The sequence below is a fragment of the Macrobrachium rosenbergii genome, chromosome 2 (genome assembly GCF_040412425.1).
Source record: "Macrobrachium rosenbergii isolate ZJJX-2024 chromosome 2, ASM4041242v1, whole genome shotgun sequence".
In the NCBI taxonomy this organism is placed as follows: Eukaryota; Metazoa; Arthropoda; class Malacostraca; order Decapoda; family Palaemonidae; genus Macrobrachium; species Macrobrachium rosenbergii.
In genome coordinates, this window is record NC_089742.1 from 90,570,566 (window position 1) to 90,590,063 (window position 19,498).

General features: G+C 40.7%; 1 protein-coding gene across 1 annotated transcript in view; it reads right to left on the bottom strand.

Annotated features, from left to right (window-relative positions):
* Positions 1–14,724: 14,724 nt before the first annotated feature.
* Positions 14,725–19,498, bottom strand: part of Chsy (Chondroitin sulfate synthase) — a 344,497-nt gene continuing 339,723 nt past the window's right edge. Inside the window, 1 exon segment of the mRNA XM_067122136.1 lies at positions 14,725–14,925. Within this exon segment, the coding sequence (XP_066978237.1) occupies positions 14,740–14,925 (186 nt within the window). The 3' untranslated portion in view covers positions 14,725–14,739.

The window sequence follows — 19,498 nt, forward strand, 5'->3', positions numbered from 1 at the left end:
ATGGATTTGGAGTCCACCTATGACATCTGAGAAGGAGTCAAGGTATTGATCCCCTTTACCTTATCTTTCCATCTTCTACGCCAAGGCAGGAGTGAGATGAGAGATGGTCCTAAGTCACATGCTACCCAGGGAACAGTTCCCTGGGACAGCAAGACCGAAGAGGGTTCTCATCAGTAGCTAAATCTCGACTGAGGAGAAGAAGGCTACTTCAGACAGAAGACTAGGTGGCAAGGGCCTATGTTCTTCACAAATGAAAGGGAGAGAAGCAACCCTTGGCAGAGAAGATGAAGTCCAGGCTTGAAGAGCGACTCTGACCCCAGAAATAGTTCCGTTAACGACACCCACCAGCGAAGACGGATCCAGTCCCTGGGACAGTGTTGCAGAGGACTTCAAGAGATATCCAGCTATATCCGTTGCCGCTTGGTGAAAAAGCCTGTGCTTGCATGGAAAGCTGGAAGGTCTCCCAGCCCTGAACACACAGGGATGTACTGCCAGAAGAACTGCTTCTTGTGTAGCTGCTACAGGAGGTTGGGTCAAGCAGACCTCTTCTCGATGCCTTGGCTATCAGGTCGGGTGAAAGGCAAAGTCTTCCAGCATTTGGCTGTAACTCAGGGGTGAGCAATGCTTGTGAACCCCAAGCGAAACATACAAATACAGAGGGAAAAACGTACATAACGAATTTTTCCCCAGAAAGACAGCATGCCTCACCATAGTGGCCCCTGCGTCTGGTATGAAGGAGCAAGAAAAACTACCGACTTCTTGTGCAGGGAGGCAACAGAAAGACGGTACGGATTTCTCAGTCGAGAAGTCTCTTCATGAAGAAAAGAGTGAGCAGCACGTTCCGCCCCGATCACTCAAACCTGAGGCCAAGCTCGCCTACCAATACATCCCCACTGGGAATGCATCTGGTTAATTGAGCTGTCGAGTGCACTACAGAACACTCGAATACCTGCAAATGTCGACAGATGAAACAGGAGGAAAAAACGATTACCTCGTTTGTCGACAAATGCCACTACTGTGGCTTTGTTGTTCAATGAAACCACTGAGTGTCGCAAAACTCATCCTGAATTCTCGGATGGCCAAAAGGCTGCCCTGAGCCCAGGACAGTGATGAGAAGGTACTAATCGTCTCAGTCACACACCTTCAAGACAAAGTCTTACCAGTGTGCGCCTATTCCTCAATCGGTGAATTCGTAAGTGGACACACAATGTGAGGGGAATATGCAAGCATATTCGAAGGTTCCTTCAATCAAGCATTACCTCATACTTCGAAGAGGTAAGAAGGACGGAGGAATGGAAGCAGACCTCCATTCTCCACCATGGGGAAGCTTCTGCAAGATGAGAGGATACCGAGACAATTAGCTCTAGCTGGGTTGGCATTTCCCGAATCGGGAGCATGGGAGAGGAAGCGAGATGGAAGTTTGATGAAAAGAATTGCTGAGACCTAAGGGAAATAAGATACTTCTCCTGAAGGAATCCATTTCAGGTCTCAGCAATGTCGCTGCCAGCTCCAGAGACTCGATAAGTATCATTTCACCCATGCATCAGCAGTAGGAGACTTCTTTCTCTCTTCCCTTCTTCCCTCCTCCCTATGGAAAGGAGGGTTGAAAGAGACACAATTATGCCCACTTTCCTAGAAGGGAAGAAGAGGGCTATGTGTTCCGCAATCTTCTTCTGAAGCTTGGGACTTCTTAGGAGTTGAAGGGGGCTGTCTTGGCCACTGTCCAAAGGACAAGGCAGCGCCCTGGTACAAACCTTGATTACCGAGGTATCTGGCAAATCTCCGAAAGAGAAAGGCAGAACCAAGTAAAGGTTCGTTCCTAAAGTCGAGCTAACTCGGGACTTACCAAATTGCCCATAGAACTGCTGTCGGCAAGACGAGGCAAGAAGAATTCATACTCTGTCAAGGCAGGGGAGAAGCTTGGTGTCTCGATCTGAATGAACTCCTTCTCCGAAAAAAAGAATCCATCTGGTCGAGAACTCTCTCAGAAGCCAGAACCGCGGCGGCCCTCTACACTCTCAGCCTCGGGAACTGCAAGGGTTGCGAGTGAGGCCGAGGTCCTGTCCCGGGGATCCTTGTGGTGACAAATCAGCGCGAAGTTCTCCGAAAAACAACAGCAGCAGCAGGTGTGGGCTTTAAACAATTTTAAATACGCATGGGAAGAATGCCACCAACAATGCCAACTAGCAGCGGCTGACCGAAACACTTGTGTTTACAAACATCATATGATTCATCGGGTCGGATTCCAGTTTGTTGTCCAAGCTCTATCGCAAAATTTACTCGACATTTTGCGTCGAAATCCGATCATATCGAGTTCTGGTACAGCCGAGGACCAGAGTTCTACTGTATATGTATATAAACATATGTATGTATGTATATACATACACAGACACTAGCAGATACTCGTTATCACTCGCATTTGCTAGTTCCCATATCTGTACCATACCCATATCTGTATTATACCCATACCCATATCTGTACCATACCCATATCCATTCCATACCCAAACCCATACACATACAATACCCATACCTGTACCATACCCATACCTATATCTATACCCATACATGTACCAATATCCTTTCCATACCCATACCTATACCCTTACCCATACCCATATCCATTCCATACCCATACCATAACATTCCCATACCCATGCCATCCCATACCCATATGCATACCATACCCTTACCCATATGCATACCAAACTGATTAGTACCCATATGCATACCAAACTGATTAGTACCCATATGCATACCAAACTGATTAGTACCCATATGCATACCAAACTGATTAGTCCGTGAGAAGAGAAATGACCCGTTACGTGGTGTCTTTATTGAGTAATACAAACCAGGTACACACAGTAGAGAGGCGGATATTTAACTGACTCGCAAAGACGAGTGACTTCAGCCAGGCTGGCACTAAACAAGAAGCAAACAGCTGTTCAGAAGGCAACAAAAATACACAACACTACTCTGCGCTAACATAAAAAGCACAGAAAGCTACCATAACTTACAACACCAATAAAAAGTTATAGTGAAATGAAATTATACAACACCCAGTTTACAATAAGTAAAATACATTCTTCATTCAAGAACTTGCAATTCTATAAAAATCTCAAGTAAGGGTTAGGAATTTTATTATATAAATACAAAACACCTTTTTTTTTTACAACATATTTTAAAATAACAGTACCTGTATCAAGAATACATAAGCCTGTCCGGCGGATGACGTTCTCTTACTGGGTAACATCTCTCTCCCCGGTGGAGTTACGAGTTCAAGTTACATGATCATCCAAAGTCAAAGACAATGGCTCACTTCCTCCCTCAGATAAACTGTCAGAACTCGATTTACTCAACTCCTCAGTTACAGGCTCCTCCAGTGGTGAATGTTTAAACAACAATCTTCAGAAAATTTGCCTTCACATATTTCCTCTGAGCTTAAGCAAGGGTCATTTGTTATGGAACCGTCAAAACTCCGAAACCCAAGAACAGCAACAAGCTGGGTGATGTGTGGATACCATACCTTTTCCCAACCCTTACTGTGTATGAAACTGGACCAGTCTGTCTGACAATAAAACCATTCTCCCACTTAGATGATCCCCAAGCAAAACTTAATGCCTGAACCCATGACCACATTTCAGAGTTCTTAATTTAAAGCTGGTATACGAAATCAGTGTGTCATGCTTCCTTTTCATTTCAGCTTCTTTGTCAGGCTTAAGAAAATCCAATCTCGTTTTGATAAAGTGTTTTAAAAAAAGCTCGGCTGGAGTAAGGCCAGTTATTGCATATGGTGTAGTCTGATATTGCATTAAAAACTGACAAAGCTTTTAGTTGTAAATTCTCATTCCCTTGTACCTTTTTAAGATTTTGTTTAAAAGTCTGCACTGCCCTCTTGGCTTCTCCATTAGTTGATGGTTTGTATGGCGCAGAAAAAATCTGATATATCCCATTAGCCTTGGTAAAAATGTTAAACTCTGAAGAAGTAATGGCAGTTCCATTATCCGAAACTATTACATCAGGAATGCCATAGGAAGCAAACTTTTCTCTTAAAATACTAATTGTGTTTAAACTACTCATTGAGAACTAATGACCGCTACCTCCATCCACTTTGACTAAGAATCAATGATAACAAGATAAACATTTCCCAAAAAGGGACTCCCACACTCACCCGCCCGCCAAGCGGCGACTCCAGCGCCACCTACACTCATTCCAGACTAGCACCACCCCCAGGCTTGGCATGTCCAAGTAGAGGAAACCAGCTTTCCTGGGAGGGTCACCCGGTGACCGCGGGGCCTCCTCAGAAATAGATTTTCCTTTGTCAAAATCGCTTTTCTGGTATTTCGACCGTGTCACCGATGAAATAATGACAGAGAATCATATAAGACTGCCAAAGCCTAAAGAGAAACAAAAAGGTGATCATGAACAAAAACACACGCTATGAAAAAATAAGATTTAGTATGATATCTCATCAATGCAAAACAAGATCAATTACAAGATAAGAAGTACGGGGTGGAACCAAAACTTTTAGTAGTATAATGGTACAAACAGGCAAATGTAAAAACTAAATCTAAGAGCAATGCACAATAAGGGATATACAACATCAAATCTTAGCAAATTACATGAAGTAAAATAAAAGTAGCTCAAAGTATACAGGCTAATCTAAATACAGCACAATCAAAGCACAATCACTAAGACAAATAATAATAATGGTAATACTATCATCAATTGCAGGGTAAGGCAGTGGGCATGATTGATCAGGAAAACAGGCAGAAATAAATGAGGCAGGCGGGCGGGAAAGGATGAGGTTAAGGATAATTAAGGTGGGAAGCCCAGGCCTCCCCACAGCCACTGTAAATTTCAGACTTGAGTGATTTTTAGATAGTGGCGTTTAAACACTAGAGGTGATTTCCATCCCGTATACTTGGTAAGTTCAGCAAAATCCATATTATGAAAATAATTGGTAGAGGTAGCTACCGCACGGATATCATGAACCTTAGGGACTGAATCCGGGTTGGCTTGTTTAATAAAATACAGAATTTGCTGTCTTATAGCGTTCAACGAAAGAGTTCCACCTTTTTCCCTGATAAAAAGAGGACCCGACTTACACGGTAGGTTCTTTGTAAGAGTGAACTTTAGGAGTATAGACTGGACATAAGGACTGGTCCTGTGGAAGGCACCACCTTCCAGGGGACCACCTGTCCTGAGGTCTTCATTTTTAACTGGAACCTATGATCAAAGGGAAGGAGGACTTCTCTGGATGGGAGAAATCAATATGATCATGCCTCTAGCGAGCCGATAGCTCTGGAATTCTGGCACCTGAAGTAAGCTAATCGAAACAAGGTCTTCCTTAACAGATCCAAATAGAGCATTGTGGTTCAGTAATATCAGAGTAATTTCAGAACATCGTTGAGGAACCTTGGTAACAGAATGTGGGCGTGTTACTGGCCTCAAGCAGCGCATGCTCTGGGATGGATGAAAGTATGAATCTGCCAGGTCAATTTTAAACCATACAAAAATACCTTCTTTAAGGCTACAGTTTAGCTGTAGTAATAGTGGCAGGGGCTAGGCCTTTTTCAAACAATGATCTAAAAAACAACCGCTAGGTTAGTAGTCATAGTTGAGCTTCAGATGCCTTCAAAAGGATGCTAATTTTTTGAATGCTGAATCCTCATGCACCTGAGCATAGAATCCCCTCTTATCCAGATTCTAGAAACGAGTGTTAACGGGATCAATGTTTGCTCCCTTTTTTTGCAGCAAACTTTATAAAGTCCATAAAGCCAGACAGTCTGGATTTCAGGCTGACACAGTCTTGGTTTTGTACTTGCCCAGGTCAGTCTGGATTGATGTCTGATGACACATAACGAGCAGAAGCAGAGGAACCAGTTTACTCTTAGGCCAGTGAGGAATACCAGAGCTAGTTGGCCCTTGAATGTGACCTGAGTTTGTGCAGTACTTTCAGCAACGCCATTTGTGGGAAACCGTGGAATCTCCCAATTGTTCCAATCTATGGTCGCCGCGTCGTGGCGAAGGCATGGGGTCAGGTTAGAGCCACATAACAGGAAGCTTGTGATTGCTCTCCGTACTTGAACAGATCCACTTGAGTCCGAATCGGCAAATCAGTGAGCGATTCTCGATCCAGAGACCACTCCAGTCCGAATGAGTCCTGAACGGGAAATCCGCCTGCGTTCACGCACCGGCTGGTGGCTGACAGATGCCAGCCGTGCGTGCGCCAGTGAGGTAGCTATCATCCACCTGATTTGCAGGCCACAGCTTGGAGCTGGCCTGTTGATCACAGTAATATGTGAACCACCACTGTTTGTGCTTTAACCTGATGTGAATCCCGGCCGTGAGAGCGAGTTTCTTTGAGGATTAGAAAGCACTGCCATAGCTTCCAGGTGTTTATGTGGAACTGTTGATATTGCAGACCATGTCCCCTGTACTTTTGTTTGGTGGTACCCTCCCCAGCAACAATGAAGCGTCTGTGGCAGAATCTACCAGAGCTGGAGAAGTGAAGTGGGACACGACTTCGACAGGCCCTTGACTGTGGACCATGGCTGAAACCTTGTCTTCCAAGATCCGCCCAGGAGTGAAGACCCTGTCTCTGAGCTTGACATTGGCTCGTCTCCCGCCACCTCTGTTTATGTATTTTTAATTTCGCTTTTAAGAGCAGGTCTGTCACTGAAGCAAACTGAAGGGAGCCGAGAATTCTCTCTTGAGACCGCCAGGATTCTGTTTTGTCCTTCAAAAATTTCCTGGTAGCGGCGGCTACCGCCTTCCGCATGGACGGCGGGAGGGATAGTCTGTACGAGGACAGGTCCCACTGGAGACCCAGCCACTGAAACCAGGACTCCGGAATCAGCGGGACTTCTCCCTGTTCAGCTGAAAACCTAACGATTCCAGGAACGATCACTATGTTTCCTGCCTTCTGGCACTCTTGTACTGTTGGGCCCAGATTATCCAACCACTTGGGTATGCTGCCAAAGGAGATCCCCGGGACGGAAGCTGCTGAACAGCTGTTTCCGCCAGCTTTGCTTAAAAATCCAGGGGGCTATATTGAGACAAGGCATGACCTTGAAGGCTAGGCTTGTTTCAGTCTGAAACCCAGGAGGAGAGAAGTTCCAGCGCCAACCCGGGGCGATATTAGCGTCTGAAGATCGATAGAGGTGGTGGCGGCTCCGCAGCGGAAGTAGAGTCGTGCCGAGCCGTAGCATCACGAAACTTGTCGCATTTTATGTAAAAAGATTTGAATCTGAGAGATCTAGAATCCTCTTTGCTGACAGATCTTTCTTTGGGATGGTGAACAGCCTGCCTTGAAATTTGAGGTGCCTTTCTTTATTGCTCTCTTGTGAAGCTCCGTCACAAAAGTCCTGTAGGGCTTTGGAGGGGTTGGTAAAATCTGGTCAGGGGAGGGGATCCTTGATAGCTCAACCCAGACCTTTGGACACAATGCTGTGTGCAGGCTGAAGGACCACTGGTCTCTGAACCAGTAAAGGCGACCACCTACCTGACTGGTCTCAGTGGGAGGAAGCAGGTTTGTTTCCTCTACCCGCTGATAGTTTTTCTCCGAGAGCAGATCCAGCCTTACCTCTGTATAGGGCTCGACCTCTACCCCCCTTGCGCTCCTGACAAAGGTACGTGAAAGACCCCACGGCCCTCATAGGTTCAAGGTTATGCGGCTGGCCACGGGACGTCACCGGGGTGCAGCAGGATTGGGCCTTAGTTTGAACCTTACGTAATGTTGAGGTTGAGCCTTGGAGGTGGAGGTTGGCCCACCGCTTGAGACAGGACTGCCTGAACTACCGTCTGGTGTTGAGTCTTCTGTGCCTTCTGAAACGTTTCCCAGACTTAGTCTGGGAGTTGCCAGATTCGGGGGTCTTTCGCTTGAAGGAGGAGATACCCCAACGGGAGCGCAGGCTCTGGTTGGCCCTGGTTGCTTCACTCAGGACACTTGCGACTTCGTCTTCTGGGAAGAGGTTGTCCCCCCAGATAGAACTCTTCATGAGCTTGTTGATGTGAATGGTGGCATCTGCAAAGATGAATTTAAACCAGTCAACTTTGCTGTAAGTCAGTGGTCTGATGAAACCCTGCCAACAGGGATTTAACCAGAACCTGAAACAGAGGCTCCTCTGCACAGGAGACGGCGGTCGCTTCCGTCAAGCACAGCGAGTTTAGGGACCGGCTCAGCCGACACCGTGCCTCAAACTCCGCCTTCAGGAGAGCTTCCGGGAGCTTAGGAAGCTGCTCACTGAACTGAGAAGACGCGCAATCAGCGTCCAATTTAACTTACTGTAAACATGGGCGGGGCATCCTTCAGAACTCCTCACCTCTGGAAGACCAGAGATGTAAGAGTCTGTCTCCCTTAGCTGAGCAAAGGTTTGCCTTGAAGCATGCCTGAGCAGTTGCCAAAGCAGCTTTGTTCGGAGCAGGGTGAGCAACTTATCACCCAAAGAAAACATGGTATAGTTGCCCTTGAGGGGTCAACGGTATTGTCTGCCTTGCATACTCACAGGGAGTGTAGGGAGCAGGTGCGGCAGTCCACTAAGGAAAGATCACCGTCTCCTTAGGGACCTTGTCTGGCGTATCAGAGCTTCCTCCGTCCAGCCTACTTGAAGGCCTGGATAGGGAGACTTAGAAGATCAGGTGGAAGAACTCCAGTTCCTCCAGGCGCCTAGTACCAAGACTCTCAATGGTCAAGGTGTCGTGCCGGATAACACGAAGGCAAGCATGCCGGGTTCCCTACATCGAAAGGAGGAGGTCAGCGGTGTCGGGATCTGCGTACTGTGGACCGGCCCGCTGGGCCGGAAGCCATATCCGCCAGCAGAGTCTCCTGACTTTGAGAATATGGACAGAAATGTTGAGAAAGATATATACAAAACATAAGGTGTAGCAAGGCTCCGATGGTATGACGACCGTTTTCCAAAGGAGAGAGAAGACCAATTCCCTACACTGGTGTTTGGCCTCATTAGCTCCGTTTGGCGATGAATCTGGCGGTCGCGTTTCTTGGGTCATCTTCTTTAAAAAGGGTCGAGATTAGAGTGTCAATGGCGTCCATTCAATGTCCTCCTGACAGGTTCATATTGTTGGTTTGATTGATGATAGCGAATTCCAGCATCTTTCTTTTGTACGGACAGCTACTCTTGAAACCAACTCCACCCACTCCAGTTAATGACATGCCCTGTATTTCTAATATGAAGGGAAAATTCCCGAACTCTCCGAAGCGTAACATTGCTGATCTTTTGTGCTCTGTTATTCTTTGCGGCGATCTACCTGTCTCCTTTCATAAATGTATGTGACAATTACTACACGGTATCTTGTAAACTCCGGCTTCTTCGTCCTTTTTGTTATTTAAGTATACGTTAACGAACGAACTCCGATGGATTTGGGATAATGGAAAATGAAAAGTTATCAGAACTGAGTTGCTCAGTGGCCTTTTGGATGTTTTTCATCGTATGGAAGCTTTATTTTGTTGTTGAAATCTATTTGTCTGTTGTGATTGGGACCTCTGTAGTATATTTATTTGCTTTATTAATAGCCCTCTCGATAGTGTGTGGTGGATAGAGCAGTTGCGTTAGGTGTTGGCGAGGATCGTGTTAAATTCTTGATCCAGGTACTCATTTGAACATATCTAAGTCCTCTGAGAATAGGTTTGCACCTACCATGATTTTACGGAGACGTCGTGGTAGCAAGAAATGAATGGAGACGGCGAAGGTGGGTTTCTATATACTGTAAATGCATACCTGTTCTGTTTTCTTATGATCGTACATCTAGGAAAGCAGTTTCCGTCCTTTTCCCATTCTGTTTTAAATTTTATGGTCAGGAACTGGCAGAATTTAGCCTATTAAAAAATTCCTTAAAAGTCCCCAGCTATTTGTCCCAGAAAGTAAGATATATCATCTACGTATCTAAAGCCAGATCATGTTATGGGGTTTGATAGACGACAAGTTCTGTTTCAAATATTCCATGTACAAGTTTGCTAGAAGGGGTGATGAGGACTTATACTACAGCCAAATTTTTGTTTGTAAAATTACCATTGAAAAGAAAACACGTTGTTAGTTACACAGAGGTTGATAAGTTTTAAAGTTTTATCTATGCCAAGAGGAAAATGGTCTTCATATGGTTTAACTTCCTCTCTAAGAAAAAACAACACGTCAGCAATCAGGACTTTAGTAAATAATGAATCGACGTCTAGACTGAGCAGTTTGATGTTGTTTGAGGATGTTTAAACTATTAAAATTTTGTATGAAATCTTCTGCATGTTTGACGTGGGAGGATGAAGGTTCCTAGAAAGGGTGATAACAAGTCACGAGCCATTTTGATAATTTGTACATGAAAGAGCCCTGCTAGATATTATGGGGCGTAAAGGAATCCCCATCTTTATGTGTGTTTTGTGAGGTGTAAAAAATGGAAGAGGGGGTTGTTGCTTTGAATGTCTCTAGTAATTCTATGTCTTTTTTGTGCCCCCTATGGTTTCTAACTGATTTGTTAAACTGAGCATCCAGTAATTTGTTCAGGATCTTTCGTTAATTTGAAAAGTGTCTCTTTTCGTTTAACAAAGTTCTTGAACTTTATTGATGTATGTCTCCTTGTCTAAGGGGACTATTTTCCCGTCTTTGTCAGATTTTGAGATGATGATATCCCCCTTTTTCTTAAAGCTAACTAATGCATTTTGGAATCTTTTCAGTTATAAAAGGTTAGTGTTTTTTGCTCCCAGACATTTAGCAAAATCTTTTGAAGGATACCTCTTTCTTGTCAAGTTGTTTTTGAAAAATGTTTATCAAAAGCAAATAATTTTAGATTACTCTCAGGGACCAGGTTTTAGACAGATTGGAAAACTCCAAGATTTAAAACGGTCTGTTCTTCTGCAGTGAGGGGATGGTTAGAGATTCAGCACATTATTGGGAGGCCAAGATTATTTCATACCTTTGTTCTAATCAGTCTTTTTTTAATTTGTAAAAACAAATTTCTGGCAGTGAGACTCCTGTTCTCAATAGCACCTGATAGCACAAGTTATGAAAGATATCTTTACCATCATCCCTGCATATACATAACTGTGGATTGGCTAGCTCACTTATTTTCTTCTAATCTATAAGTGTCTTGGTGTGTGGCTTGTATTCTGTCTTGGAGGAATGTGCGGATGGGTCCGGGAAATGGGTCTGACGCCGATGTCCAATGATGAAACCGTACATTTTGGGAGAAACTTGTTCCTGTACAGGCATTCTTGCATGAAAATTTCTCTCGGTTCTTCCTCTTGTAACCCATGTACTAGCCGGAGGTACCGTCTGAAGATGTGCTTGACAGCTGGGTTGAAGCCAGTTTTTAGCGTAAACTGATGAGTTCCAGCTGGGCAAAATAGATGTACTTTTCCTGTAATACTACAGTTTAATATGAAAATAGAGGCCCATAAAACACTATTTTTCAAAGAAAATTTGGGCATTAGTTTTTAAGTTATGAGTCCCACTTTTTTTCAGGAGAGAGTTACAATGCTCAGTTACAAAAGCAGAAAGGGTGTCCCCGGCAACTGAACGTTGCTCTGCTGCTTGAGAGGTGGCGTTTCATTGCAGGACAAAGCCAGACCAAATTCGTCGTTTGGAATTTCAGGCTCCCGTACAGTTGATGATAATCTGGCGGTCGCGTTTCAAAGTCATCTTCTTCACAGGGTGCGTCAAGTTAGGTCACTATTGGCGTCCGAAGAAGAAACTAAACCTCCTGACAGTGCAGTCACATTGTTGGTTTGAATGATTGCTGTTCAGCCTTTCGGTCATGTCAGGTATATTGACAAACCAACTCAGTTTAAACTCAGTTTACAAACTTTGTTCTTTTCCGCTATGGAAAATAATGGAATATTTTGAAACAGAACTTTTGTCGTCTATCAAACCCCGTAATATGATCTGGCTTAGATACGTAGATGATATCTTTACTTTCTGGGACAATAGCTAGGAGACTTTAATGAATTTTTTAATAGGCTAAATTCGCTAGTTCCAACCATAAAACTTAAAACGGAAATGGGAAAAGGACGGAAAACTGCCATTCCTAGATGTATTGATCATAAGAAAACAGAATAGATATGCATTTACAGTATATAGAAACCCCACCTTCGCTGTTTCCTACATTCATTTCTTAAGCTACCACGACGTCTCCGTAAAAATCATGGTAGGGTGCAACTTATTCCTGAGAGGACTTAGGATATGTTCAAATGAGTACCTAGATAAAGAATTCAACACGATCCACCAACACCTAATGCAACTGCTCTATCCACCACACATTATCGAGAGGGCTATTAACAAAGCGAATAAAATACACTATAGAGGTCCCACTCACAACAGACAAATAGATTTCAACAACAAAATAAAGCTTCCGATGACTTTAAAACATCCAAAAAGCCACCGAACAACTCAGGTCTAACAATCCCTTTATTTTTCATTATCCCAAATCCATCGGGAGTTCGCCATTAACGTATACTTAAATAACAAAGGGGAAGAAGCCGGAGTCTACAAGATACCGTGTAGCAATTGTAATGACATTTACTTAGGCGAGACAGGTAGATCGCTCTCGCAAAGAATAACAGAGCACAAAAGATCAGTACGTTACGCTCGGAGAGTTCGGGATTTTCTACATATCAGAAATACAGGACATGTCATAAACTGGAGTGGGGCGGAGTTGGTTTTCAAAAGTAGCTGTCTATACAAAAGAAAGATGCTGGAATCTGCTATCATCAATCAAACCAACAATATGAACCTGTCAGGAGGACATTGGAAATCGGATGACATCGACGCCTTAATCCTCAGACCCCTCCTGAAGAAGATGACCCAAGAAACGCGACCTCTAGATCCATCGCCAAACGGGAGCTAATGAGGCCAAAAACCACTAAGGAATTGGTCTTTCTCCTCCTTAGGAAACGGTCACCTTCATACCATCGGAGCCTTAAGGCCACACCTTTATGTTTTGTATATATACCCTTGTAACATCTCATCTGTCCATATTCTACCAGTGAAGAGGGGCACAGAAGCAAGTGCCCGAAATATATGGTTTCAACGTTTAAATAGTGTTTTATGGGCCTTCTTATATTCATATATATATATATATATATATATATATATATATATATATATATATATATATATATATATATATATATATATATATATATATATATATATATATGTATATATATATATATATATATATATATATATATATATAGAGCCTCGATGGCTCAGTCAGTTACAGCAGCAGCTTCGGACTTCGTAGAGGTCTGTGGCGCGGGTTCAAACCCGCAGCCGACTGATCAGAGAGGCAGACACTTTGCTATCCGTGTAGACATCCCGGGATTATATATGTAATCAACGGATAGGTTTGCTTAAAAAGCAAATGGATGTTACAGACTAAATACACACACAAAACAAAGCCACTACAACACCTTCTAAAAATATAACAAACATCTCACACGTCTCGAACTCTCGCCATACCCGCGCAATAACTTCTCGCTGCTGGGAAGAAAGGGCGTTGGGTCGGGTATGATACATGAAACATACGTGCCGGGGTCTAAGCGATGTCAGGCAGGGCAGCCGATCGAGACCACAGGTCTACCCAAAGCCAAATCAAAAAGTCCTTCAAAAAGAAGGCATCGTGCTTACCCATACAAAAATGGGAATAAAAGCACGTTAAAAGAAGATATATATATATATATATATATATATATATATATATATATATATATATATATATACATGTAATTTGATATTGAAAAACCACACTCGATGGTTGGCAATGCCGTGGGTCTAAGGAAATGTTGGTAACACTGCTTACACTCAAAACAGGCAGAGAAAGAGATGGGGTGGGTATGGGGGCTAGGGAAAGCGAGGTTAGATTCCAAGTCCTTGGGTGAAAGTTTCCCAGGTGGGGGGAGGGGCAGATGGCTGGGTAGGATGGGAGAGAGATGCTGTTCACACACACAAACTCTTTTCCTTGTTTTTTTTTATTTTTTGTATTTTCTCATTTTTTATTTCTATGTGTTTTATCATAATTCTCACTGCATAAATGATGCAAAACAATAAAAATCACAATGCAAAAGAGAGAGAGAGAGAGAGAGAGAGAAACTATGTTCACTCATACTCTCCTTCCCCTTCTCACTTTTATCTTATGCTATTCCCATTTTTATTTTTACTGTATTTTCCGGTGTGTTTTGTCATAATTCTTACTGCATAGAATGATAAAAAAATTATAAAAGTCACAACACCTAAGAGAGAGAGGCTGTTTACAAAAACATTCCTTCCCTTTTTTTCAATTTTATATCATCGTTCTCATTGTCATTTTTATTGTATTTTTTTCATTTTTTACTTCTATATGTTTTGTTATATCTTACTGCACAGAATGATGAAAAAACAATAAAAACCACAATGTGTGTGTCAGAGAGAGAGGAAGAGAGAGAGAGAATATGTTCACACATGCACTCCTTCCCTTTTCTCATTAATGATTCCATGTTTTGTCAAAATTTCCACTGCATAAAATGAGCAAACAATCAAATTTCCATGAACTGCCATGTTTCGGTTACATTTCTTATAAATTATGATAAAAGATTCTGATAAGGCTTACCAGATACTCAAACAATTCCTCCAAGTAGGTTAGCTCACTGTAACACAGGGAGTTACAAGTAGGCTACCACATCAGGAGTATTGTAAATGCGAGATCATCTACTACCTGAAGATTCTAGTATTTGTGTAGATCACAAGTATGATTTTCAAAGGGCCATATCAGTTTTCTGAATACAGCTTACCTGATGTCCTTTAATAGTGTGAAGACGAATTCTGTCTAACGATGCAGAAGAAAATGTCATGTCAACATCTATAAAAAGCATCAAGTCACCATCAGCACATTGACTGGCACCTAATTCAAGGGCCAGGGCTCTCGCAAAAGTTGCATTTGTCTGAAAAACAATCCAAAGAATAAACATCAATAACACACATACTCAGCATTTTTTCATTGAGAACTTTGATTTTTATAATGTCTACTATATAAGCTCTGTTAATTCAGAATTCACTCAACCTAGAAAATCATTCAAAGTACAATATAATTTCCTTCTCAGCAGTACTCAATATTCATATGAAACAGGACCTAAAAGCTATTAAATGACAAAGCAAGATTTCACAAAGTGTTATGTAAAAAAAACGGTTAAAAAATTGTAAAAACATTAACACAAATTACAAAGTCGACTCAATAAACATATGAATTTAATACTGTACTGTATATATAAGTAGCAATGTAGGCAAAAAGCTGACACTTTTCTTTGAGGACATAATGGGAAGAAATAGGTTTGGAAATAGAAACAAGGAGAGACAAGAAACACAAATACAAGTAAACAGCTACGAGATGAAATGATAGTGATGGAAGAAAGAAGATGAAGAAAGGCAGGGAAATGAATCAAACCAAAGTAAACGAAAATATACGTTAAGAAGGAGAATAAAGAAAACGTCAGCAAATATAAAATTAAAAAAGTGGAAGGTGGAAATCACTGGAGTAAGGCATTAACTGTTTTTAGCAGTAGTAGTGAAGTTATATCAGACAAAAGGACTACAATATTAAAGCACACGAAGAATGCTCAAGGGGCGCACCTACCGCCAAATTTCAAGGAATTATCGAATTTTAGTCATTAACAGTTTTCAACTGTTTTATGTCTAAATAAACATATCCTAATGTGATAATGCTGAAAAAAATTTTAGATTGGTTTATTGACAATTTTGTTTATCGCTTGTATAGCATTGTGAACCACAAATTTTAAAAAGACTTGCAAAAAAGGTCTGTATGAATTATTCTGGATAAGATCAAGTAAGTCATTCACTGTTTTGGACTGTTATATGTGTAAATATGGCATTTTTATAATGAATAAAGTTTTATGTATATACTTAGCAAGTAATTACACTGCTATAGTTTCTAATTATCGTGGCAACTTAAAATTTTGAAATTCGTGGTAGTGCTTCTATTGTTTTAGTGTAGGTAACTATATAGCCCTGCCAAATTTCGGGGAAGAATAGATACAACACAGATGGAGAGCTCAACTGGTTTGTGCCCTATGTCCATGAGAGGGGAGGAGGGAGGGCTCCAATCATGTAATTACTTGCTAAATATATATAAAACTTTATTTTATCATAAAAATGCAATAATTACATAAGTAACTTACCAAGTCATCAAATTGCTGAATCCCACATTGACAGGAGGCCGGATATATGGACATACAGTAAACTCCCCGTATTCGCGGGGGGATGCGTACCACAACCCCCCGCGAATACTTGAAACCCCTCTAAAAACACTTCGAACTGCCCATTTTGATAGTTCAAACAAAAAAAAAACTCTAAAAATGCTTATACAGGTATTATCCTACTTACAATGGGGTTAGGTTCCAAAAAACCAACTGTTTGTTGGAGAAAATGTATTGATATCAGCTAATTCTGGAGGTACTTGCAGAGTGACATGATAATTCAATACAAAGAGAAATTGAATAACAAACAAGAATTAGCTTAGCCTACACTATGGTATATTGTATACATATACAGTAGCCTAGCCTACATTATACTGTACTCTATATTCACATATTAATATCGCATAATACAAAAATCAACATAACAAATATGCATCTTTTCCATGGATCTTTTAAAATGGTATGCTTTACTTCACTGTATCCAACACAGTAATATATTCTAATATTGCTTTTGTATTATAAATTGTGATCATAGCAATCAATGTTTTAGTTTGGAAATTGATTACATGATAAGTTTGTTTCGCTGTATTTAACTCAGTTCAGAGTGCTTTTCTTGCTTCTAGGCATAAATAAAACTCTAAATACTTGATTTATATGGGGCAAGGTTATTTTTCGTTATACTAAGTTTTTTAAGTCAAAATATAACTTAAATATGTCTTGTTGTGAAATTAACTTAGCTATTTTTTCGTTAATAGAAGACGTTGGCCGTTTGGGGGCATGTTTGTTTTGTGTAAAAAAAAATCAAGATTCTGTTCGCTATTTTCACTTGATTTCATCATAATACCAGCTTTACATGTTTATCGTTTATCAGCATAAAAACATACAGTAATATGTGTTCTTTCATGCCAGTAGTCTTGATTTAAATTCTTTCTCTCCAATTTTAATTGTGGTCGAGTTTCATCCATGTTGCCGATGCACGATAATTTATAGTCATTAGCAGCTTAACATTGTTTTCTCAGGTTCAGCTACAACTTGCAGCTTAAATTTACTAGTATATTTCCTTGCTGATCATTTATCCATACTGAATAAGGGTATAATGTAAAAGTATATCAGTCCTATTCTACTTAATGTCATCTGTATCATAACTACAGTAACTGTTTATTACCGTACGATGGTTGAAATACAAGCAAAATGGCTGTTGTTATCCGATTCAGTTATAAGCAAAACAACAGTTTCTTGTTCAGTTGTTTATGACTGTACGCATTTACGCAACAGTATAACATTACTAACAATATGTTTTTGATAGTGTAGTCACTTGTTTTGTCCTTAAGGAGTTACCATCCATGGGCTACCACAGCTCCATGGTGACCAAACTAATATCAAAGAATTCTCTTCTAGTTGGTCTTTTTGGCCAGGTATTGTGTCGTAATGATTAACATTATAACACTTGATGGAGTACAGAATGGACTCAAAGATAAGAGGGCAATTTCCTGTATCTTCAGCAAAGCTGAACCCAGTTTTTCCAACATCAAAAGAACCTGCAAGAAAGAGAAGTGACTACTGCGCATGTGCATCCGCCCTCTTGTTTACAACTGGGCTGCTAAAGACCAAGCAGCCATTATCTCTGTTTGGTCTATAGCGAACGGTTCACGTCATTACCAGCGCTCCGAAAAAATCTACTTTTTTTTTCTGTTTTCATTATCGAGGAACATGGAAACATAAAAAATTGCAAGATAGGTGCTTAATATTAAGTTCCAGTTAAAACTTTTAGTTTTAAACTTTTGGAATAGATAATTTGTGTTAAATCCAGAACCCGGCTCATTGATTGCTAGCCTACCTAGTTTCGTAAAGCGTTGATTGCTACCAAGTTTCATAAAGCGAATACTGTTTTAAATTCTAACTAAATGTTTCAACTAAAAGAAATGTTCCACAACTTATTATTAATATAGAAAATCCTTTCAGGTTATACGATGTCTACAATAATCTAGACAGTAAGTGAGAATAATTTAGACAGATTAATAGTGGATGTGTTCTGTACCCCATGTCCTTGGATTAGGTATCCTAACTGGCCTAGCTTAGACCAAGGACCCTAGGATCAGATAATAACAATATCTGGGCAAAATAAGTCGATAACCTAACAATAAGGCTACATATTAGTATAAATTTTTTCCTTTTCTATAAGCCTGTGCACTTAAGCATGAGCTAAATAATCCAGGACTAGCCTAGGCATTACCTTATATCAAGTTAAGTGATAACTTTTAACAAAACATCCCATTTTTGGACTAAATTGTTAGCCTAGACAATGTAACCTAGGACTAGATGAAATAGTCATCTGTGCTGGATGAGATGGTAAACTACCCTTGGGCTACATTCTATGGTAGCCTAATTGTATGTTATGTAAAGTACAGTAAATGAAATAATCCAGGTTAGGCAGTAGCCTAGACTAGAGTAAGTTATATCCTGGCTATAAGGTTACACATTAGTGAGTTACTGTTTTATATAGTAGACCAAATAGCCTAGGATTGGATATAAACAACAACCTGGGTTAGACAAAAATAGTAGACTAACTAAAAGGTTACACATTAGGAAGTTTTCTGTTTTTATATAGCCTAGCCTGTACATTTAAGAGTGTGATCTATAATAATCTGGATTAGGCAATACCCTATGCTAGGTTAAGAAAGAACAAATAAGCCTAGGATTATATATAAACAGTATCATAGGCTCAATAAAATAATATAGTTTTTTTTTATGACTCGGTACGATATCTGTAAGGCTACATGCTAGTACGGTCTTATATACCCTATATCCTTAAAGGTGATATAAACCTACAACAGGCAGTAGCCTAACCAGATTAAGTAGGAACCCCTTTTTAAGGAATATCCTACTATTAGCCTAAAACAACGGTGGCCGAATACCAGATAAAAGCCTAGTCTCGGCCATGTAAAACAGAAAACCAGATTATAAGCGAACTATTTTCTGTAAAGTTTATATCTTTAAGTTGTAAATAAGCCTAGAATAGGTTAAGCAAGAACCTTCTAAGAAATCCTCTATTCTTAGCTTAACATAGATTATACTAGAAGCATTACCCTAAGCTATATAAAAGCATTACCCTAAGCTATATAAAACAATAGTTTGGGTTAGTTAAACAAATTAGTTCATAGCAGTTAGTCTGAATGGCATGACAATTGGAATTAAAAATTAAACTTGGCCATTACAAAAGGACTAACAGTGTGTAAGTAATGCAGCCACATACAGGTATGAAAACTAATCTAAACCTTAGAGGATTTAAGTTAACATAGATATT